This window comes from Xiphias gladius, chromosome 11, assembly GCF_016859285.1.
Source record: "Xiphias gladius isolate SHS-SW01 ecotype Sanya breed wild chromosome 11, ASM1685928v1, whole genome shotgun sequence".
Lineage (NCBI taxonomy): Eukaryota > Metazoa > Chordata > Actinopteri > Istiophoriformes > Xiphiidae > Xiphias > Xiphias gladius.
The window spans coordinates 9,789,809-9,808,669 of record NC_053410.1 but is presented as its reverse complement, the minus strand read 5'-3'; the positions used below and the strand labels follow the sequence as shown (position 1 = coordinate 9,808,669).

Sequence of the window (18,861 nt, the reverse complement as noted above, 5' to 3'; positions counted from 1 at the left end):
AAAAGCTGTATACAAATTATGTAGATAAATATGAATTTATTTGTGTTTATGAAGAATGACAAAGAATACATAAATGAAAAGGAATAGGAGATGCATTTACATTTTGGTAAGAGTTGAATGAAAAGCTACTGAGGCCAAATAAAGGACAGTTTTACGTGGAGGCATCCAGAAAGGAGCTGTTAGGCAGCTTCACATACATGTAATCGATATCTCCTATTAATCCAAAAAATGAAGGTATCTGCTGCGATTTACATACATTTTATCTGCTATAACCAGAGCCTGTACGTTTTTCACTTTTTTCTTCTTTGTCCGCTTTGAGATTTCCCACTTTTTTTGGAGTATTTTGCTTCCAGGTCAGACAGGAAACTGTTAAAATTCTGCTCTCTGGACTTCTGTCTTTGCTGGAAAATAAGAAACAAGGGAAGGTTACTGAGAAAAAAAAAAACAAACAAACCAAACAAAAGACCCCCTGCCATTTACATACATGTGCGTACGCATTTGTTACCTTGAGCATCATCGCAAGACTATCGTCCTGATCACCGAGCCCCATCTCTTTCTGCATTTCTTCTGCTTCCTGTCGCTCCCTGTCAGCCTGGAAGGTCAAATGCCATCACATTACTGGGACCGGACAAAAGTTGTGAGATAGTAGAGCCTGGTGCTGTATGTGTAGATACTGTCTGTGAGCATATGCCTCACTTTTGCAGGTATATATGTATATCTCACTGTCGCAGTCTCATGTTATATTTACGTTTGAATCAATTAGCAAGTACCTGCATAAGTACAGAGTAAGGTGCAAAACACGAATCAATACAGTTATCTTAAATTAACATATCACTGATCATTATAAGCTGAAAAGTGGTAAGGTTTTGGGGGCCTCTTTTGGCCATCCAATAATCACGACAGAAAAATCTAGAGAAAAAAATAAAATACAATACTAGCTGTGTGGATTTTGTGGCTTTCACCCCAACATATGTCTCACCCTCTTCCTACGAGCCCTCTTCTTCTTTTCAGTCTCCCGAGTAAACGCTGGGAATGCTGTGACTTCTCCACTCTGGATGGCAGCCTGGATGATGCTGCAGAGCCTGGGCTCGTCTTCTTGGGAGCAGCACAGAGCCGAGGCCGTGATGGCGTCCATATCTCCCTGGTGCTGCACGTACAGCTGGATCACATCATGCCGCTCCTCATCTGAGCCCTTATATTTCTTCTCAAATTCAAGGATGTCCTGCACTGTAATCTAGGAGATGGATGCAGAGCAGGTTATCACGGCACGTAGATGTGTGACAGTTGCTGGTCAAGGTTATAAAATGATGTTAATGTGCAATTTTAAGACACTAGAACAATTACACGACTAGCAATTTATTATGATTGCATTAATCCACCATTATGCCTGGTTACATTTCACATTTGTTTTATCATGCAGTGACACAATAACCTTGGTCCCCACTTGCTGTATATCTTCTAACATAAAATTCACGAGTCGCTCCAGGTGTCACATCATCACACATCATCACCACCAACAGCAACAGCAAATACAAGAATGCACGTGACTGAGACTCACTCACTTTGATAAAAGAACCCATCCTGTGCTCCCATACCTTAGGGAAGAGCAGTCTCCAGTAGTCCTCCCAGCAGCGGTCTTGACTCAGGACGTCAGACTCTTCATCCACCACTCCCTGCTCATCATAAACAGCCCTCTGCTCCTTATCGCTCAGCACCGCGTACAGCTTCCCCAACACCTGGAGGGGCAAAGGACTCGGGTCAGACTCTGTCCGACACACATCTGCAGCCCTTGCTGATGTTGGATATTGAGCTGATGAGCTTCCTAGCTGCTGTACCTGGCAGCGATCACAGTGTTTGCTGCAGGTCTGATGGTGCTGACTGAAAAAAGGAAAAAAGAAAAAAAAAAAACAAAACAAAAAACCCACACTGAACCCGCAGGACAATCTACTGTCACAACAATTCCACCCTCAGTTAAGTGTATAACCTTGTATTATTAATCACGTCAGGACCACTCGGGTTCATCTTGTGATCCTATGGAGGGGCCAGACCCCTAGGTTGGGAACCTAAACTGGACTAAACTACCTGACTGTAAAGTACTTAAAACTATCCCCGGCTACAACAGTAAAATGCTGCACGATTAACTGATGCATCAGTATTGTCAATCTAACGTGTCACACAGAGTAATATATCAGTGACAGGGGCCATTTTGCTGCAGAACGAGTACTCTTGCTTGTGATACTTTAGGTACACTGCTGAGAATACTTCTGTACTTTTTACTTAAGTAGGATCTGAATGCAGGACTTTCACCTGTAATGGAGTATGTTTACTGGTACTTTTACTGGTATTCCGTTATGCATGTGTGTGTGTGCCTGTTCCTGTTCCTGTGCCTGTGCCGTCTTACAGCTCACCTGAAATTTCTCTGTGGCCAGCGGGTCTTCAGGAGCCCGGTCTGGATGGACTTTGAGCGACACTTTGTAGTAGCTCCTCCGGATCTCTGCCTCGGTTGCCTCGTTGTTGATGCCCAGCACCTCGTACAGGTTCGAGGTCTTGAAGAGCTCCTGGCAACGCTCGAGCAAACCCATCCCGACAGCTCTCTGGTTCGACCGAGCACGTTAATCCGAGTTTTGACCGGTAAAGTATTTACTCCCAAGCGCCTAAACGACTTTCCACTGCCGAATACAAAGGTCAAATATGCAGAACTCCTATGTTTTGTTTTGCCTTCCCTTTGTTGGACGTCAGTTTGGCGCGCTGGTCTGCTACTCACATCCGTACGTACAGAGACGTGCTTACGTAACAACCGAAAGCGCCCTCCTATTGGTTCCCAGTGCCGAACTCGTCAGAACATGCAGAGAGGACTTATTACGACAGATTTTTTTTTTCCTATATTTTGAATGTAAAGACCCAGAGATCTCTTCTACTGTAAATGTGATGATTGTAATGGGAATAGTTTTATTTCCAAATTTCGTTATTCTTAAAAAAACAACAACAATATTTTCTCTTTTCCTTCGAGATTTTACATATTTTATAAACTCTAAAGGTCACAACAAAAAGAGTATATGCACAATCAATTAGTAAAAATACACTCTTGAAAACCCTTAGAATTCGATTTGCCTTTATTGTATCTTATTGCATTTATTTATTTTATTTTAGTTTGTTTCAGTCCATTTTAGTTTTTAGTGTCATTGTCCTTGTCCTTTTATATTTTGTTTTTCCTTTCATAAAACTTGATTGTAAATTCCATTTATAATGTTTAATACTTGGATTGTAATGAAATGGAACTTTGTTTTAATTAATAACGTATTTGGGGGGGGATAAAGATTATTTATAAATCTTTAAAAGCTTTACTGTAACAGAAAGAATTTGGTCACTGGAAAAATAATCAAATTAATAAATAGTTCTGCAACCGTTCTCCATATCTCTTTTATTATTTTCCTATCTTCTTTGCGATATCATTTATCTGAATATACCTGTATATGTCTTCATTGTGCTGCCAATACGTTGTACTCTATATGTTGTTAATTTCATGGAGTTACTAATTATGATTTGTCCGTTGATAAAAGTTCAAAAAAGCCCCACATAAATACAAGCATGCCTCTAAACTCTGATAGTGCCAATTCTGATTATTAATCGATACTTATTCATTAAATTAAAATTTATTTTACTATAAACCTAATCCTGACTCTATTTTAAACTCACATTCTGTAATATTAATCCTAAACCTATGATTAACTGAATTTAAGTGAATAGATTTTTACATTTTTACACCTCACACTGTGATTATAATCAGCAAATAATATTTGATCAGTTTTATGTTAGTTGCTTCTTGGTGAGTATAAATAAGTGATTACTTCTCAGCTAAGAGACAGATTTTTCTTTAAGGACGATAATAATCGGACAAGGCAGGGCTACTACAAGCCACGCTCATTCTATCTGAAACAATATTTAAAATACCCAGTAATATGTCAGCCTGATTAGTATGGCGCTGAACTTCACAAGGCCCCATCTATTACAGTAAAAGTTGACAACAATTTTGTAGCAAAAAAAATCAAATTTGACAGTCCAGTTTACATACATGCATCACTGAGTCGAGAACATACCGATACCCTAGTATTTATTGGTGCGTTCAAAGCAGCACAAGAATACACCAAAGACAATGAGGCAAGTCACTAAGTATTTTTCACTGCTTCATGCGAAAGCAGAACACAACGATACACACTGACTTTGAATTAAGCATCTGTAGATTGCACCCATCTGTGTTTATAAGCCTGTACAATATGCAGCAATGGAGATATACACTGCAAGCCCCCCTGTCTCAGATGTTATCCAATTATTGCCCCATCTGTTTCCGTTGCATGTTTGGCACAGTCTCTGTTGTTGTTTTTCTATTGACTTTCTGTCATCACAAACCTCAGCCTCTGTCCTTTGTACTCGGACACAGAATAAACACTCGGACAACTGGCACATCATTATCATGATCAACAATGAAAAACAAAATGACAAAAGCACGAGGGTTGTATAGTAAATGTTATGAACTTTTGCTGGTGTGCAGATCCTTCTCATATGCTTTCCATCCACTTGCATGGATAGTGCAAGTGGAGTTTGAACGTCACCATTGCTCCTCAAGGAAGATTACCTTGTCATGGTAACAGTCTCTCCACAACAGTCAAATGGCTTCATTTTCATGGTCAGTCTTTACAGTCTTTACATGTCCATGGCATTTCCCCCTAAACTGGGACAGTTTAAAAACCTCCTGCAGGGGGCGGCAGCTCAGCATTCCTTTCTGGTCTTCACCATCTTGCTGGCATACTTGATAGGGATCCCCCAGCGTCTCATTAGATAGACATCAAACACATAGGCCATCCCTGGCTCCAGGCCCCCGATCACAGCTGTAGTGACGGCCCGCCGAGGATTCAGCTCCTGGAAATACTTGCAGAGAACCCTTTCGGTGTCAGAGCGGGACTCCGGCCCCAGACAGGGCGCAGTTACTCCCCCAGCCTCTGCTTCGCGGTTACCCAGCTTTCTGCTGTACACGCAGTACAGGCTTCTTTCCTCCGTGCCCATCCAGGCCAGGGTGACACTGTTGCAGCCACGCAACCGGTTGAAGGATTTTATCTGCAAGGTGGGGGGCAGAGATGGGACCCCTCTGCGGTGGTAGGCGGAGGAGGTCTGCATTTTGACTGAAGCCGTCAGACCTCCTGGTAGAGCTAGATCTTTACCAGCAGTTATATGGCTTGTGGCAGTTCCTTCTCTCTGTAAGTGGATGAGATAGGAAGGACTTCCCTGGAGCCAAATGTGCACTAAATCTCCCCCCACAGCCTGGGAGGTCAGAACCTGACCTTCACTGGACACAGCGACCTTGACCTTCTCACCCGCACCGCAGCTCTGCAAGGTGAGGAGACCACTCTGCTGCCAGCCCCGAGGACGGAAGCTGAAGAACTGCTCCGAGTCAGAGCCTCTGTCGTGGAAGGTCACCCACCTCAGCTCCCCTTCTCTTAGCGTGGTGATCGCCGGCCGAGCCTCCTCGTGTGTCCGAGCAAATGTCCCCTTGTATGCCCTGCTGGTCCCGTTCAGCCTGTCCATCACAAAGACGTCAAAGTAATACTGGGTGTCAGGCAGGAGCTCGGAGATGGTGCAGACGCTCTCTGTCCCCTGACACACACACTGGAGATCAGCATGCTCATCAGTGAGGGAAGAAGTTGGACTCTGGGGCTCAGGATAAGTGTCCCACTGCTGCCACCACCACTCTTTCAAAATTGGCCACACCGTCACTCTCCTCCTCCTCTCCTTCTTTTCTTGTTTCTGGTCTTTCTCTTTCCTCATGCTCTCTCGGGCAGCGCAGAGGCTGGGGTAGTTTTGCTGAGAGTTGACGAGGACACAATAATCGTAACTTTTCTGTTTGTGCGGAAGGCTGGCTATGGAGGCGCTGGGCGCCCAGCTGAGGGTGACGCTGGTCATACCTACACCTAATGTGTGAACCCGAGGGTCGGCTGGGAGCAGCGGGAAGGTGCCCGAGGGCCCCGGGCCTTCATGGAGGTATACTGCAGCTCTGGTGCTCTGCTGTTTGGAGCGCAGCCTTAGGATGTAGATGGAGGCCTGTGGATAGGAGGGACCCCTGTAGGTGTCCACTGCATTGCCGGTGAAGCTGTGTATTTTCTCCTCAGTCCCAGGACCACGCCACCACACCTCGGGAATGCTCTTTTTGGTGCTCCCTGTGAGGAAAAAAAAATAATAATTTGAGAACATACATTTATAAACATATAACTGATCAAAGTCCCACTGCTCAAAAATGTGTTTTCTTCATTGTTCCTTCACTTGAATGTTTGACCTGCACTGTGCAGAATGATGCATGTTCATGCCACCCACTATGCATGGGATCTTTAATAATATAACAAAAGAATGATATAGAGTGACTCATACTACACCAGGCTCTTAATTGCTGGACTTAAAGGAACAGTTTGACATTTTGGAAAAAAAACGAATCAACTTTCTTTCCGAGAGTTAGATGAGAAGATCCACACCACACATATGTCCTTGCGCTGACTATGAAGACAGTACCAGGAGGTGATTAGTTTAGTTTAGCATAAACTTCTGGATCCTTGTCGTTACCACGAGGTTAACAGGCCACCAGTGGACACTCCAGGAAGTCACTGCGCCCTGCCAAGAAATAGTTATAGCAAGTAACTACAACTGTGTCTCCTAGAAATGACCTTGATATACTACTAAACTGTTTTCCCAATCATGTTGTGGTGCTACATTTATTAACAGCAGCAGAGTCACCGGGAGGTTCTTGGGGTGCGTGGCGGGCGTACGAAGTGTACGACTGTCACACCAGAGACTGGAGTTTGCATCCAGGGTCCCGTCTGTGGTTAGGTTTAGGCACAAAAAACACTTCGTGGCAGTAAAAAATCCAGTCGCAGTTACGTTTCCTTCAAATTGTATTAGCTGTTAAATCCGCATATAAATGTATAGTTTTTTTAACACCGGACTGAGCCATACTAGCTGTTTCCCCCCGCTAGCTCCCCCCGAATTCCCTCCTGACTCAGGCAGCAAAGTGTAAAAAGCTATTCCTTGTGTCTGGACAGCCTTTCCAGAGAATCCTGAGGTGCACAGGAAGTGATACTTTTTATGTTTCTAACAGTAGGAATAACAGTTTAGGATTAAGACAAAGAAAGTAATTGGATTTGGTGAGCAGCAATAATCACTAGTAACTACAGAAACGGAAGCTTCATCCAGAGAAAAAAATACTGGCCACATTATTTGAGTGCAACATGATCTTTGGGAAGGGAAGCGTTTCTGCACCAAAACAACATCTGCTTGTACATTTACATTTAACACCCGAGTTTTGCACTGAGCACAGGGAGTAAAATCTTTAACCGTAGTTAACGCCACAAACCTACTGTGTGGTTGTGTCACAGTATTCTCTAATGTAGAGCAGTATCCTACATGTGTACAGGGAACTGTATTTCTCTTTTTTGGACTTTGGGGGCTGCAGGACACATAAGCACTACTCATTGCATAAAGTACTTAAACAAACAACGAATTACCGAGCACAACAAAACTGGCTCTAATGAAAATACTGAGCGGCTGAGCGGCTAGTGAATGAACAGTTAAATAAATAAAATGTCAATTGGCACTTCAAAAATGGTCGCCAGTATTTCCATTCATACCTAAAGTGTTTTCATTCTGAAGTATACACTCTTCACTCGAATGATGCAACTGGCAAATAAACACACACAAAAAACAAAAGATGTCACCACGCGTCTTCACTGTTAGTCTCTCCCCATGATGAGGAATTGCTCCTCAAATGAGACCAAATGTTACCGAATCAAAGTGAATAATTTAGGCTGGCAATGGGGACCCATGAGCTCAGGGTCTGAATGATTCATGTGTCATTTTTCTAACTTCCTAATGTTATTTTACCATGTAGAGGAAATTGTTTAGTTAACCTGAAAAAGGGCTCACGAAAACCTCCAGGACATATTTTCTTATCCACACATCTGCTCCTTGTACTTTAGAAATTTGATTACTTTGGTTTACTTTGAGCTTTACTTTATTGCCCTGACTTTAGTTTAAAGCCATTACGTCATTTTGCTGTGCTGGTGTATGATTTATCCTCTAATTTTATTTGATTAGTTGGGTTTGCTAAGCCCAAAATATTGCAGACTAAGCACAGTTTTATTTGATTGTTTATTCAATGCTTGAATCAAGAGTCGGAAGGGATTTTAGCTTTATGTGTGTGTGTGTTTTATGAGATTTTAAAATCCAAATCCTCATAGAAAATGTGTGACAATGTGATAACCAGATATGATAACACTCACTCTCTCTGTCCTTGTCAGAGATAGTGGGTGGTATTTAGAAAAATACATAGCTTTTTTCCATGCTTGGAACGTGCTGATAAGAAGATGTAGGCTAAAAATAATGTCTGTCTTATCTGCCGGAGAATTTGTGATTACGAAATTCGGAGACAATTGCTTTTCAAAATACGCAGGCCTCTGCGGTGAGCTAGTTAGTTTATCGGTCTATAAATGTGATGAAACAGTAAAGGTAAATTAAAGCTATTACCTCCGGGCTGCAAACATCAAAAGACAAAAAAATCATGCAAAAACTATCAAAAAATGTTTTCTTTTTTGTCTTTGTACAGATCTATCATTCTCACTATGACATGTACTCCAACTTGTGGTCATAAAGCTGTTCCAAAAACTTAACTCTCTTCTACAAATACAAAGTTAAGTCAGATTAGAGTGTTTGCCCTCCTCTAATTCCCTGTCTGTGATATGGTGACGATAATATCTAATTGATCGTCTTGGCTTAGACAGATGTAGTGATGATCGTCAGGGCAAAGCGGGTATCTGTAGGTGCAGGTTGTGGTCTTACTGTCCACTCACACTGCAGGCTCTTGAGGGGTTTGTCCTTCAGGGTGCGGGCAGCCAGGGTCCATTCGATGGGGAGGTCACAGGGGCTGACGGTCACCGACATCGCCAGAGCCTTCTTCTTCAGCACGAAGTATAGCCTGGGAAGAAACACCAGAGATAACCGCAAGAAGTTGCTTGATTCATCAGAGGGAATGTCAAAAAGATAACATCCTCTTTCCATTCAGCTGCAAGGTGATGGATGAGAGAGACAAGATATCTTCCGGTGCATACTGTGCAACATTCTTTCATTTTGTTGGATGATTTGACCGATACGCTGGGCTGGTTATAATTTTTCTCTCCTGAAGCCTGGCAATTTCAACGCTGCAGCTTTTTCTCAAACATTTGCCAAATGCTGTCTTTCCATTTGCCTACACGCTGATCAGTCCTTTGATCGCACACCGTGAGAGGTGACCTGGGAGTCAGATGATAAGGCTGCATTGACAGTTTCAGATGGACATCTGCCTGGTTGCTGTAACTATCTGGGATCGTGCTTAGCATAGAGACTATTATGTCCCTTACCGTGGTGTGATCAGGCTCATATAATCACCGTTAGCTTAACTTTTAACTCAGTGTTAAGCTGTCTACAACCATGAAGATGCCTGAATAGAAGAAGTCTGTCTCCTCTGATCCAAACTGTTGTGTAAAATGTAATTTCTTCACTTAATTACCCTTCATGAAAATTAAGTAAGTGTGTGGTTATTTGTTAATAAATATTTGTTCTCCTTCCATACAAACACCATTATTCATGATTCTGTGCAGATGGTGGTTGGTTCCAAACAGATGTGCAACACCATCATTCTCAAGGACGCTTTGCGGCTTATTTAATAGAGTGATTAATTTCTGAATCAGTGTTTTCCCTCCATTATTTGCCGTGCGGTTCTGCGTGACTGCACTGGTTGACAGACTGCAGCACACAGGGAGATGCATTTTGCAATTTTCAGCTCCCAGTTTCAGAAAGCAAGCACTGGCACTCTCGTGTAGGGTTCAGGCCAACTGGGCTCCACTTCCCTCTCACTCTCTCTACAGTGGTGCTGGAATCAGCCACTGTCTGCACAAAGGTGGTCGGAGGATGGCTGGTAACTCCTTACTGGAGTGGGAACAAGGGCACATCTGATGAGCAGGCCTCAAAATTTATTCACGGGTCTTCGGTGAACTGCAAATGAGGGAAAATCTTTACTTTTTTCTCTTACAGTCATTTACTGGGGCGTTGGGTCTTAAAAACCGATTTACTTTAGCACAAGAATTCAGCTTGTTTCAAAAGAAAAAAACAAGCTGTTTCAAGAATTTTCTGTTGGGATGATTTTTGCTGCCTCTCACATATGAAGCTCTGCTGATTTTCTCTGTTTTATGTCATTGTGGGTTACTGTGGGTTCTTTGACTTTGGGGCTGCTGGTCAGACAAAACAAACCAGTTGAAGCCCTTGGGCTCAGGTATATTGTGATAAGTATTAGTCACTCTTTTCTGACGTTACATAGACTAGATTGGAACCTTTTTTTTATCTGTCGTACTCCCACAGGCCAGTCAGATGAGCTCGAGTACCCTGTCACCCCTCATGTTCCCGTTGTGTTCATTTGAATGGATTTTAATCTGGATGTTATTTAACATTGTTATATTGTTATATATAATTGAATATTGTTACAGTTTGTTCTCATATGAGATACAATTGCATTGTCCATATTCAAGTTTGGCTCTGTCTTTTAGTATGTTTGGTTAAATATTCATTTACTACCACTTGTATTGTCAAAAGCTGGACATTTCAACAACTGCTCGTTTGCTAAATGGCTTTCATGCTGCCAGTCACAGCTAGTAGTGGAAAGTAACTATGTACATTTGCTAAAGGGCCTTGCTGGTGCACAATATCTGCTACATTATACTCCTACTCCAACACATTTCAGAAGCAAATATTGTACTTTTCCAATCCATTACATTTATTTGATAACTTTATTTACTAGTTACTTTGCAGATTCACGAGTGTGTGATTGTGTGTGTGGTTGTGATTTAATGATAGTAGACAGAATGATCGGAGGTCTCGGTCTTCTTCGGTCTCCCCAGAGAAAATGCATTTGTTCAAAGTCACGCAGTTTTCACAAATTCACTCCCCGCTTTCCTTTAACAAGGTGTATTTTGTCAGTGCTGTGCCCTATAGATCAGATGACAATCACAGTGGAACCATGGAGGCGGCTACAGAAGGTACATCTGAGTCCTTTGGGCCCCGGGACGCTCTGAGATCCAGTCGCACAGAGGCGCCCGCTCATTATCCTTGCACAGAACGAGGGGAGTGAACGACCCATAAAGCTTGAACTGAGATGCAATGGGAGGGAGTCGGATTGTTGATGATAGTTCATTTGCAGATTCAGATTAATAATTCAAAATATAATCAACGACAAATAAATTACGATGTACATGTTAATGCTTAAGAAGACTTTATTTATCCCTGTGGTAAAATTCACGAGCTGCCCAGCCATATAGAAAGTAGTCCGAATTAGACGCACCTTTACTAGGAGCAACATTACAGTGATGTACATGGTAATGCATCATAATTATACATTATTCACAAATGGGCCAGCACGAGCACTTTTACCGTTCGTACTTTAAATATATCTTGATGCTATTACTTTTTTACATATACTTAAGTGAAAATTCGAATGCATGTATTTCTACAGTGTAGTACTGCTACTTTTTCTTAAGTAAAAGGTCCAAGTACTTTCCCCACCACTGATCACAGCACATCAAAGACACGTCTTACATGTGACTCGGGTTATTGTGTTTTTTTTTCTTCTTCTTCCTAGTGGGGAACTAGACAATTAACGAATTTCTCGAGAAAATAATCAACAGATTAATCAATATTTGAAAATAATAATAAATAATCCTAATCTGTGGCCCTAATGTAAACCAGCCCCCGGACCACATGAATGTGTCTTGTCTGGAACCATACCTGCGAGTTCGTCCTTTGGGGAGGGTTATAGAGGTGATCTTTCCTTCTAGTAACCATGTAGTGTGGCGCAGCGGCACCTCATTCTCAGGCGCCAGAGCTGAGTGCACCTGGGGCCACGATGAGCCACAAAGCAGTGCCAGAGCTGCACTGAGACACCAGGACAGGGACATTAGTTCCATCGCGGGTTCCTGCGTTCTGTCGCTTTCACTCTTTGACTTTCCTCGGTCACCACGTCTTGGAATGTCTCCCAGGCTCTGTGGACGCATGGTGGAAAGGTCAAGAACATCAATCAGAGCCCATCAGCAGCGCACACACACACACACACACACACACACACACACACACACACACACACACGCACACGCACGCACACAGTAATGCACTCAAACTCACTTATTTAAATTTCTACAGTACCATTCACGCAGACACTAAAGAGCTGTAGCGGCTGATGATTCATTGATATGAAGAAACATCCTATCCTATTCAGACAGAATTATTCATGCAGGGGAAAAGGAATTGCCAAGCTATATTACTCTGGGATGTGTGTGTAGCACAGCTTGACACTCACTGTAAAAAATCACCCATCGCACCACTTTTCAAAGTGTGAAGTGGGTTGCTAATATCACTCTGAAGTCGATGCCTTTACATCTACATTTTCTATTTTTAGTTGGGGAGTTCAAATGGGTCTGTTCTCCAAATATCTTTCATCATGGGTATTAGCACTATTTTATCAGGAGAAAATGACGCCATACTGATGTGGAGAGAGGTACACAAACAACACCTGGAGGTGCTCTGATGCAGTGAACTCTAATCAGCATACATAAATGCAATGCCTAACAAAAGGAACTTTCATCAGATTTCTCTGAATCTCCCCTTTATCCTGTCCTTTATTTTACATCTGTCACAGTCTGTTAGTGTTTACTGTATTTTTTTCTTGTGTAAGTTTATATATGGGTGTGTGATTGTGTGTGTGGTTGTGATTTAATGATAGTAGATAGAATGATTACTGGTCTCAGTGTTCTTCTTTCTCCCCAGAGAAAACGCATTTGTTCAAAGTCACGCAGTCTTCACAAATTTCACTCCCCGCTTTCCTCTAACAAGGTGTATTATGTCAGTGCTGTGCCCTATAGATCAGATGACAATCACAGTGGAACCATGGAGGCGGCTACAGAAGGTACATCTGAGTCTTTTGGGCCCCGGGACGCTCTGAGATCCAAACTCACAAACTGTCACACAGCTACAAAGTCGCACAGAGGCGCCTGCTCATTATCCTTGCAGAGAAAGAGGGGAGTGAACGACCCATAAAGCTTTAACTGAGAGACATGCAATGGGAGAGAGGCAGATTGAAATGGGAGGGAGGGAGGAGAGGAAGGGAGGGCTGTGGAAATGGAGAGCAAGAAGAGGAGGATGTTGGATCCTAGAGTAATTAGAGGGAAGGAGACAGAGAGCGGAAAAGAGGAGAAAGTGCAACTGGATAAGAGAGGGCTGGAATCAAGAAAAAAAATCGCCACAAAAAAGGCTGCGATGAATTTGTTCCTGTCAGACACGTTTATGTGTTTACGTTAGCCCCCATGTCGAATGGGCTCTAATGTGTCGCATATTACCGGAAAGCAGCACAACTTCACAGCGCCTCTCGCGCTCCCTCTCATTCAAACTTGATAAAGATGAAGAAGCAAAAAAGCTTGGCGCCCTTGTTTCTTCAAAACACACTCGCTGATAAAATATGCATACAGCTCTTCAGCAAATTATGGCCAATAGAATTTTCATAAGGCAAAAAGGCTTGGTCTTACAGAGAGAGGGAGCTTAGTGAACTTAACTACCACCCTCAATAAATAAATACACACTCCCTTTAAACACATAAGCTCATGACTTTGATGCTCCCACTCTCTCTGTTCAGCTCTTTTTTTCTTTTAGATGAGTTTCCTATGTCTTTCATGTTTATCCCACACGGTCAACTGACTGCATTTATTCCGGATACTGTTTGGGTATTAATTTAGGATACTCCAACCCTGCTCTAGTTCTCTTTCTCTCTCCCTCTGCCCCTTCCTTTTCTGTCTGCTTTTCACTTCATTCGGCCCCCTTATTTAGAAGTTGATGCAGGCTCCGTTTCAGAGGGGACAGGTTGAGTGCTGTGTCTCCGCACATTGTATTAGCTATCTTCTATCTCCCTGTGCTCCGGCAGGACCATCTGCCTTCTGTTATCTGTGGGCAGGGACAGATTAAATGGCATGGGGTGGTCCCTGCAGGATCCGTTGTCCCCCGAAACTACTATGGGCAGAGAACTGGCCTCTGGTTCAGGGTGGTGGTGGTGGGGGTGGATGAGATGACGGCGGGTAACATGCAAAGACCATGGAACTTGACAGGATTTTACGGCTGATTTTCGCTGCATATATATTCGAATACATTAACCCTTCTCCTGTTGTACTTTCATTGTCCCTTTGTGCCTGCATCTCTCATTCACCTTGTCTGGTGTATTTCTCTCTCACACACTTTCATGCAGTATCATGCCCTTTCTTGATGCGTACTTTATGTCTGCTCTTTCTCTGTGATCACTGCCCCACTCCACAGTCATACTTTTTCTTTTTCCTCAAAGGACAAGACAATTATTGGTTATCAGAGAGAAAAGACAAGCACAGTGAGAAATAAAATACAAAGATAACAGATGAACAGGCAAAAATGTGACGCTGTCAAGATGAAAAGCATCCTGCAACAAATGAAAAGTGCCCTGTCTCTGTCTCAGCTTTTTAATAACCCTCCAGAGACCACACGAACTCTAACGCAAAAGGGACTGATCCAAAGAAACAAGTTGTTGACTTACACATACAGCTGAAATTTGAGATGCTCACGTACACACACTCACACACACACACACACACACACACACACATGCTCTGCAAGGACAACAACAAGCAAGCATGCATCCCCCTTACCTTCTCTCAGTGCAGGCTCTCCCTCTCCGGTGCAGGGAGTGAGGGACGGGATCAAATGAGAGAGGGAGTGAGGATGGAGGAGGAGGAGGAGGAGAGGGGGATGAGAGCCGGTTGCGAAGAGAGGAGGAGCGACAGCAGGTTGTTGTCGGGTGTTCCACTGACTCCGTCTCCCATGGGGTGCTGCTCGCTCCCTACTTCAGGAGGTGTCTCTTCAGGGCTCAGGTGTCCCTTAAGGGCTGTCCCAGCTCCTACGTGCCCTGGGGCAGTGCAAAGCTCCCCGGGCACTCTCCTCACTCTTCCTCCCCGTCTCTCGGTCCTTCACACCCGGAGGCTTGTCCTGCTAAACACTGTGTGAATGTCATCCGGTCAGCCTGTATCCCCTCTTCTCCTCTCGTTTTACCTATGTCACTCCACCTCCTGTTCTTTTCACTTGTTCCCTCTGTTTACCTCATCTGGTGGTGAACAGAGCTCACTTGCAATTCAAATGGGCTCATGTGTGATTGTGTGCGTTTGTGTATCTGTATGTGCAATCTGAGAGCGAGGGAGCAAGTGGGTGAGTGTGAGGGGGCTGACGGTGAGGTTTCTGAATGGGGGTGGTGATGAGGATAGAGAGAGAGAGAGAGAGAGAGAGAGAGAGAGAGCATGTGTTGTCAAGAACAGCGTTGAGGGAAGGTGATGTAAAAGTTAGATACATTAACGATTCTCTAGCTGCTCTGATAACATCTGTATTGAGAGACGGCTTCAGACAGCATGTTAGAGGTTACTATGTCTTTGTGCCCTTATCGCTTGCTCAATCAGGTGCTTGGACTGCCTCTAAATGAACGCGCTTAGATGGAAAAATGGCCTTCCAGCCACTCAATGGATTGGAGTTTGCTTGCTGTCTTTAAAACAAATTAAGAACTGTACCATGTTAAATAAAAATAGTAAAACTGGACTTTTCACAATTTTTGACCGTTATTTCTTCCATAACATTAATAGAATGAGAAAATTGTATGTGCTTTTTCTCTACATATAACATTCAAAAGAAAGAAAAAGAGGATACACAGTATACTTCCTTTTTTCATTAAGCCTAATTTGTGTTACGCTATCATATCTATTTTGTATTTTGCTACACAGAGCTCATATGTATAGGTTTTATGGTACAGGTTTTAGATATTATTTACCCTTTAAAATCCCAATATGTGTGCCACTTTAGCTATCAAATGTGGATAACTCATCCCTTTGGAGATTCTTTGGATTTTGGGGTTTTGGGTGGATTCAAATTAAGAAAATATCAGTGTAGTTTTAAGTGTGAGGTTCAGTTTGGCTTTGGGGTTCAGGTCTTCTAGCTTCAACATTAAAAAAAAACAAACATACTTAAGTGTATAAAGCAGTAATTAAATAAATGCACATCTTTTACAGATATTTAACTTCTCAGTTACTGGAAAGGTCAGACAACAGCAAAAGTGCATAAACATGTTTAGTTAGTTGCTATTTCTAGTTACAAACTTAAATATAACTATACATAATTTAACAATCAACTAGAAAACATATTTCCTCTTTTAATTCCTATTTTACCCTCTTGCAAACAAGGTTAATTTCATCATAGTGAAAGGGATTGTTAAATTCCCTTCCTTCAAATAGTTCAGCAACTATCTTAATATCTAATGGTAAACACATTCATGTTTTATAAAGGAATAGTTTGACAATTTGGGAAATATGTTTATTCACTTTCTTGCCAAGTTTTACATCAATTCCATTCTCATGGTAAATAAGAAGCTGGAGCCAAGAGATGGTTAGCTTAGTATATCACAAAGACTTTAAGCAGGGGGAGTCAGCTAGCCTGGCCAAAGGTAAAAAAAAATCTGTTTACCAGCACCTCTTAAGTTAACTTACTTCTTAACTCCCTGTTGTTTAATCTGTACAAAAACCAAAGTGTAAAAACAACAAGTTTTGGTTTTAATGGAGGTTGTGCGCCCGACTATATCTTGGCAGGAAGTGATGGAGCCAGGCTGGCAGTTTCCCCCTGTTTCTAGTCTTTGTGCTAAGCTAAGCTAACGATCTATAGTTTCATATTTACCGTATGGACACGACTGTAACTCTCATCAAAAAGGAAAATAAGTTTATTTCCTAAATGGTCAAACTATTCCCCCTTACATTAAATCTCCTCAGTCTCTGCAAACGTTTTCATCTGGATTTTTATATCCTTGATTTCAGTCTCGCTGCCGTTAGGGGAAATTGTTGCATTTAGGCAGCTATGCTTTGTAGCTAGTACTTGATCCAGGGTAAATCAAACAGCCCATGGAGTTGAAATTAAAAAACTGCTCCGTTGCATGTGACAGAGCATCGGGGCGCAGTGTAGACTATTTATACAGTCTGTATAGAGAACAGCCATACTTTATGTCCAGGCTTTATGTCCTCCCTCTATGGGTCAAGGGTAGATCTCAGAGGACTCGGGGTGCATTCATATCAGTGCCTCTCCAACCCCACCCAGCCCTCTCATCTCCACACAATGGCGGGCCTCATGGACGGCGCTCTCTCTCCTCGGCTCTTTAATCAATATCATAAGGAAAAGAGGAGGCCCGCCACACTGGGTGCTAACTCCCCCTGTTCCATTCTGTGGTGGGGCCTTTTCTCACTCATTCACCAGGTACTTCAGTGTGGGGCTATTGAGGTCGCTCTGAATGGGACCCACTCCACCCAGAGGGAATATTGTCTGACCACAGGCTAAAATCTGAGAGACGCCCTCTCTGCCTTCATCTCTGTCTCTGTCTGCCTATCTCTGCCTGCAACATCACTTCAAAGAAGAATTAAAAATCTTGCACGAGAGCATTACTAAAAAATGGATCACTTCAGTGACCACAACTGGTCTTTTTTTCGAGTGGGGACCCTTTGCTGCGGCTGGACTCTCTTTCAAAGCCACCAGTCTTCCTCTCTGTATCCCTCTCCATTCACTGGCCCACTTTACAGTCGCTAAGAAGTTCTGAAAGTCGGCAATCTGGCAGAGCACGATACGGCGGCTGCTTTTGAAGACAGGATGGGGATTAACCTGAGAGAGATTACTGCACATACAACTTTGTGTATGAGCTGCGTTCTGACAGTTTTTATGCTGCTTTTTTTTGGGGGGAGGGGGATTAAATCTGAAAATCACGTCGTAGTCTGTTTTTCTAAGACTCTGGACATTGGTCAGACCTGGAATTGATGTACAGGCTTGATTGACACTTGCTCGCAATGCGCTCACACGCACACATCCTCGCTCCGCTTCCCCTCCATCATGACTGGGCTGAATATGTCTTTTGATCCCACAGCCCACCCACCCATACCCTCTTTGTGTTGCCTTTTAAAAATTTATCGACACACAGTCACCGGACAAACTCCATCCGCAGAGAAAGCGACAGAAAGTGAGAGAAAAAATTTCATTTGGAATAACAGCATGGAAAGAAACTGCAAAACCGGCCTTTGCATCTATTATTGATGTGTGCTTACAAGCCATGCATAATGCAGGGGGCCGTCTTTATGACAACCATGTATTAAATATCATGTTCTGGGGTCGGGGTGTCTTGGGCTGCGTGCTTTAAGGGACACAGTTAGCTGGCTTTTTTACCGAGATATAGCCTGCATGGACAGCAAAGAGAGAAAGAGGGCCTGATAGTGAGAAAAAGCAATAGTGAGATGAGATGAAATGGGGGGACATGAGGGAGGGAGGGAGGATGTGCTAGCTGACAACGGGTTAACAGGAATCTTTATTTTTAACAACATGTCATCACAAGCCGCCCATCTGCTCCCGTGCTGTCAGAGTCCCTCGGGAGTGTGTGTAAATGTGTGAGAGAGGGAGAGAGAGAGAGACGCAAGCAAGCCATCACAGATCAGATCACTGATCAGTACCCAAAGGAGGAGGAGGGGAGAGGACAAGGTTAGAGAGGCGGGTGGCACACAGATATCTCTCTCCTCTAATATCCAAATGGGGTGTGACAGGAGGGGTGAGGACAGTAGGAACGGAGGTGAACGGAGTGTGTGTGTGCGTGTGTGTGTGATGGGAAGGAAAAGTAGTATTAGGTGGATCAATCCACAGCTGCCCTCTCTGTGTTTGGATGGGGGGATGGAA

General features: G+C 43.1%; 2 protein-coding genes across 2 annotated transcripts; both read right to left on the bottom strand.

The window, feature by feature from the left end:
• Positions 1-19: 19 nt before the first annotated feature.
• LOC120796850 (dnaJ homolog subfamily C member 9-like) lies at positions 20-2,797 on the bottom strand. Its single transcript, XM_040139977.1, has 5 exons — positions 2,409-2,797; positions 1,596-1,736; positions 980-1,234; positions 506-592; positions 20-401 (listed from the first exon to the last, which is right to left on the bottom strand). The coding sequence occupies exons 1-5, from the start codon at positions 2,580-2,582 to the stop codon at positions 291-293; spliced, it is 768 nt and encodes a 255-aa protein (XP_039995911.1). The 5' UTR covers positions 2,583-2,797; the 3' UTR covers positions 20-290.
• Positions 2,798-4,767: 1,970 nt separating this feature from the next.
• On the bottom strand, positions 4,768-12,026 carry ndnfl (neuron-derived neurotrophic factor, like). The gene is made up of 3 exons (XM_040140019.1): positions 11,848-12,026; positions 8,886-9,010; positions 4,768-6,209 (listed from the first exon to the last, which is right to left on the bottom strand). The coding sequence occupies exons 1-3, from the start codon at positions 12,024-12,026 to the stop codon at positions 4,768-4,770; spliced, it is 1,746 nt and encodes a 581-aa protein (XP_039995953.1).
• Positions 12,027-18,861: the final 6,835 nt, after the last annotated feature.

What these genes read in the sequence shown, in the direction of transcription:
- LOC120796850 (XM_040139977.1), bottom strand. Translation starts at nt 2,582, where the DNA reads ATGGGTTTGCTCGAGCGTTGCCAGGAGCTCTTCAAGACCTCGAACCTG. An exon ending in GGAGACTGCTCTTCCCTAAG is followed by an intron (nt 1,235 to 1,595) that starts GTATGGGAGCAC and finishes TCCATCTCCTAG; the next exon opens with ATTACAGTGCAGGACATCCT. An exon ending in GTCTTGCGATGATGCTCAAG is followed by an intron (nt 402 to 505) that starts GTAACAAATGCG and finishes CTTATTTTCCAG; the next exon opens with CAAAGACAGAAGTCCAGAGA.
- ndnfl (XM_040140019.1), bottom strand. Translation starts at nt 12,026, where the DNA reads ATGGAACTAATGTCCCTGTCCTGGTGTCTCAGTGCAGCTCTGGCACTG. An exon ending in CCCAAAGGACGAACTCGCAG is followed by an intron (nt 9,011 to 11,847) that starts GTATGGTTCCAG and finishes GTTTCTTCCCAG; the next exon opens with GCTATACTTCGTGCTGAAGA. An exon ending in ACCCCTCAAGAGCCTGCAGT is followed by an intron (nt 6,210 to 8,885) that starts GTGAGTGGACAG and finishes TTTTCCTCACAG; the next exon opens with GGAGCACCAAAAAGAGCATT.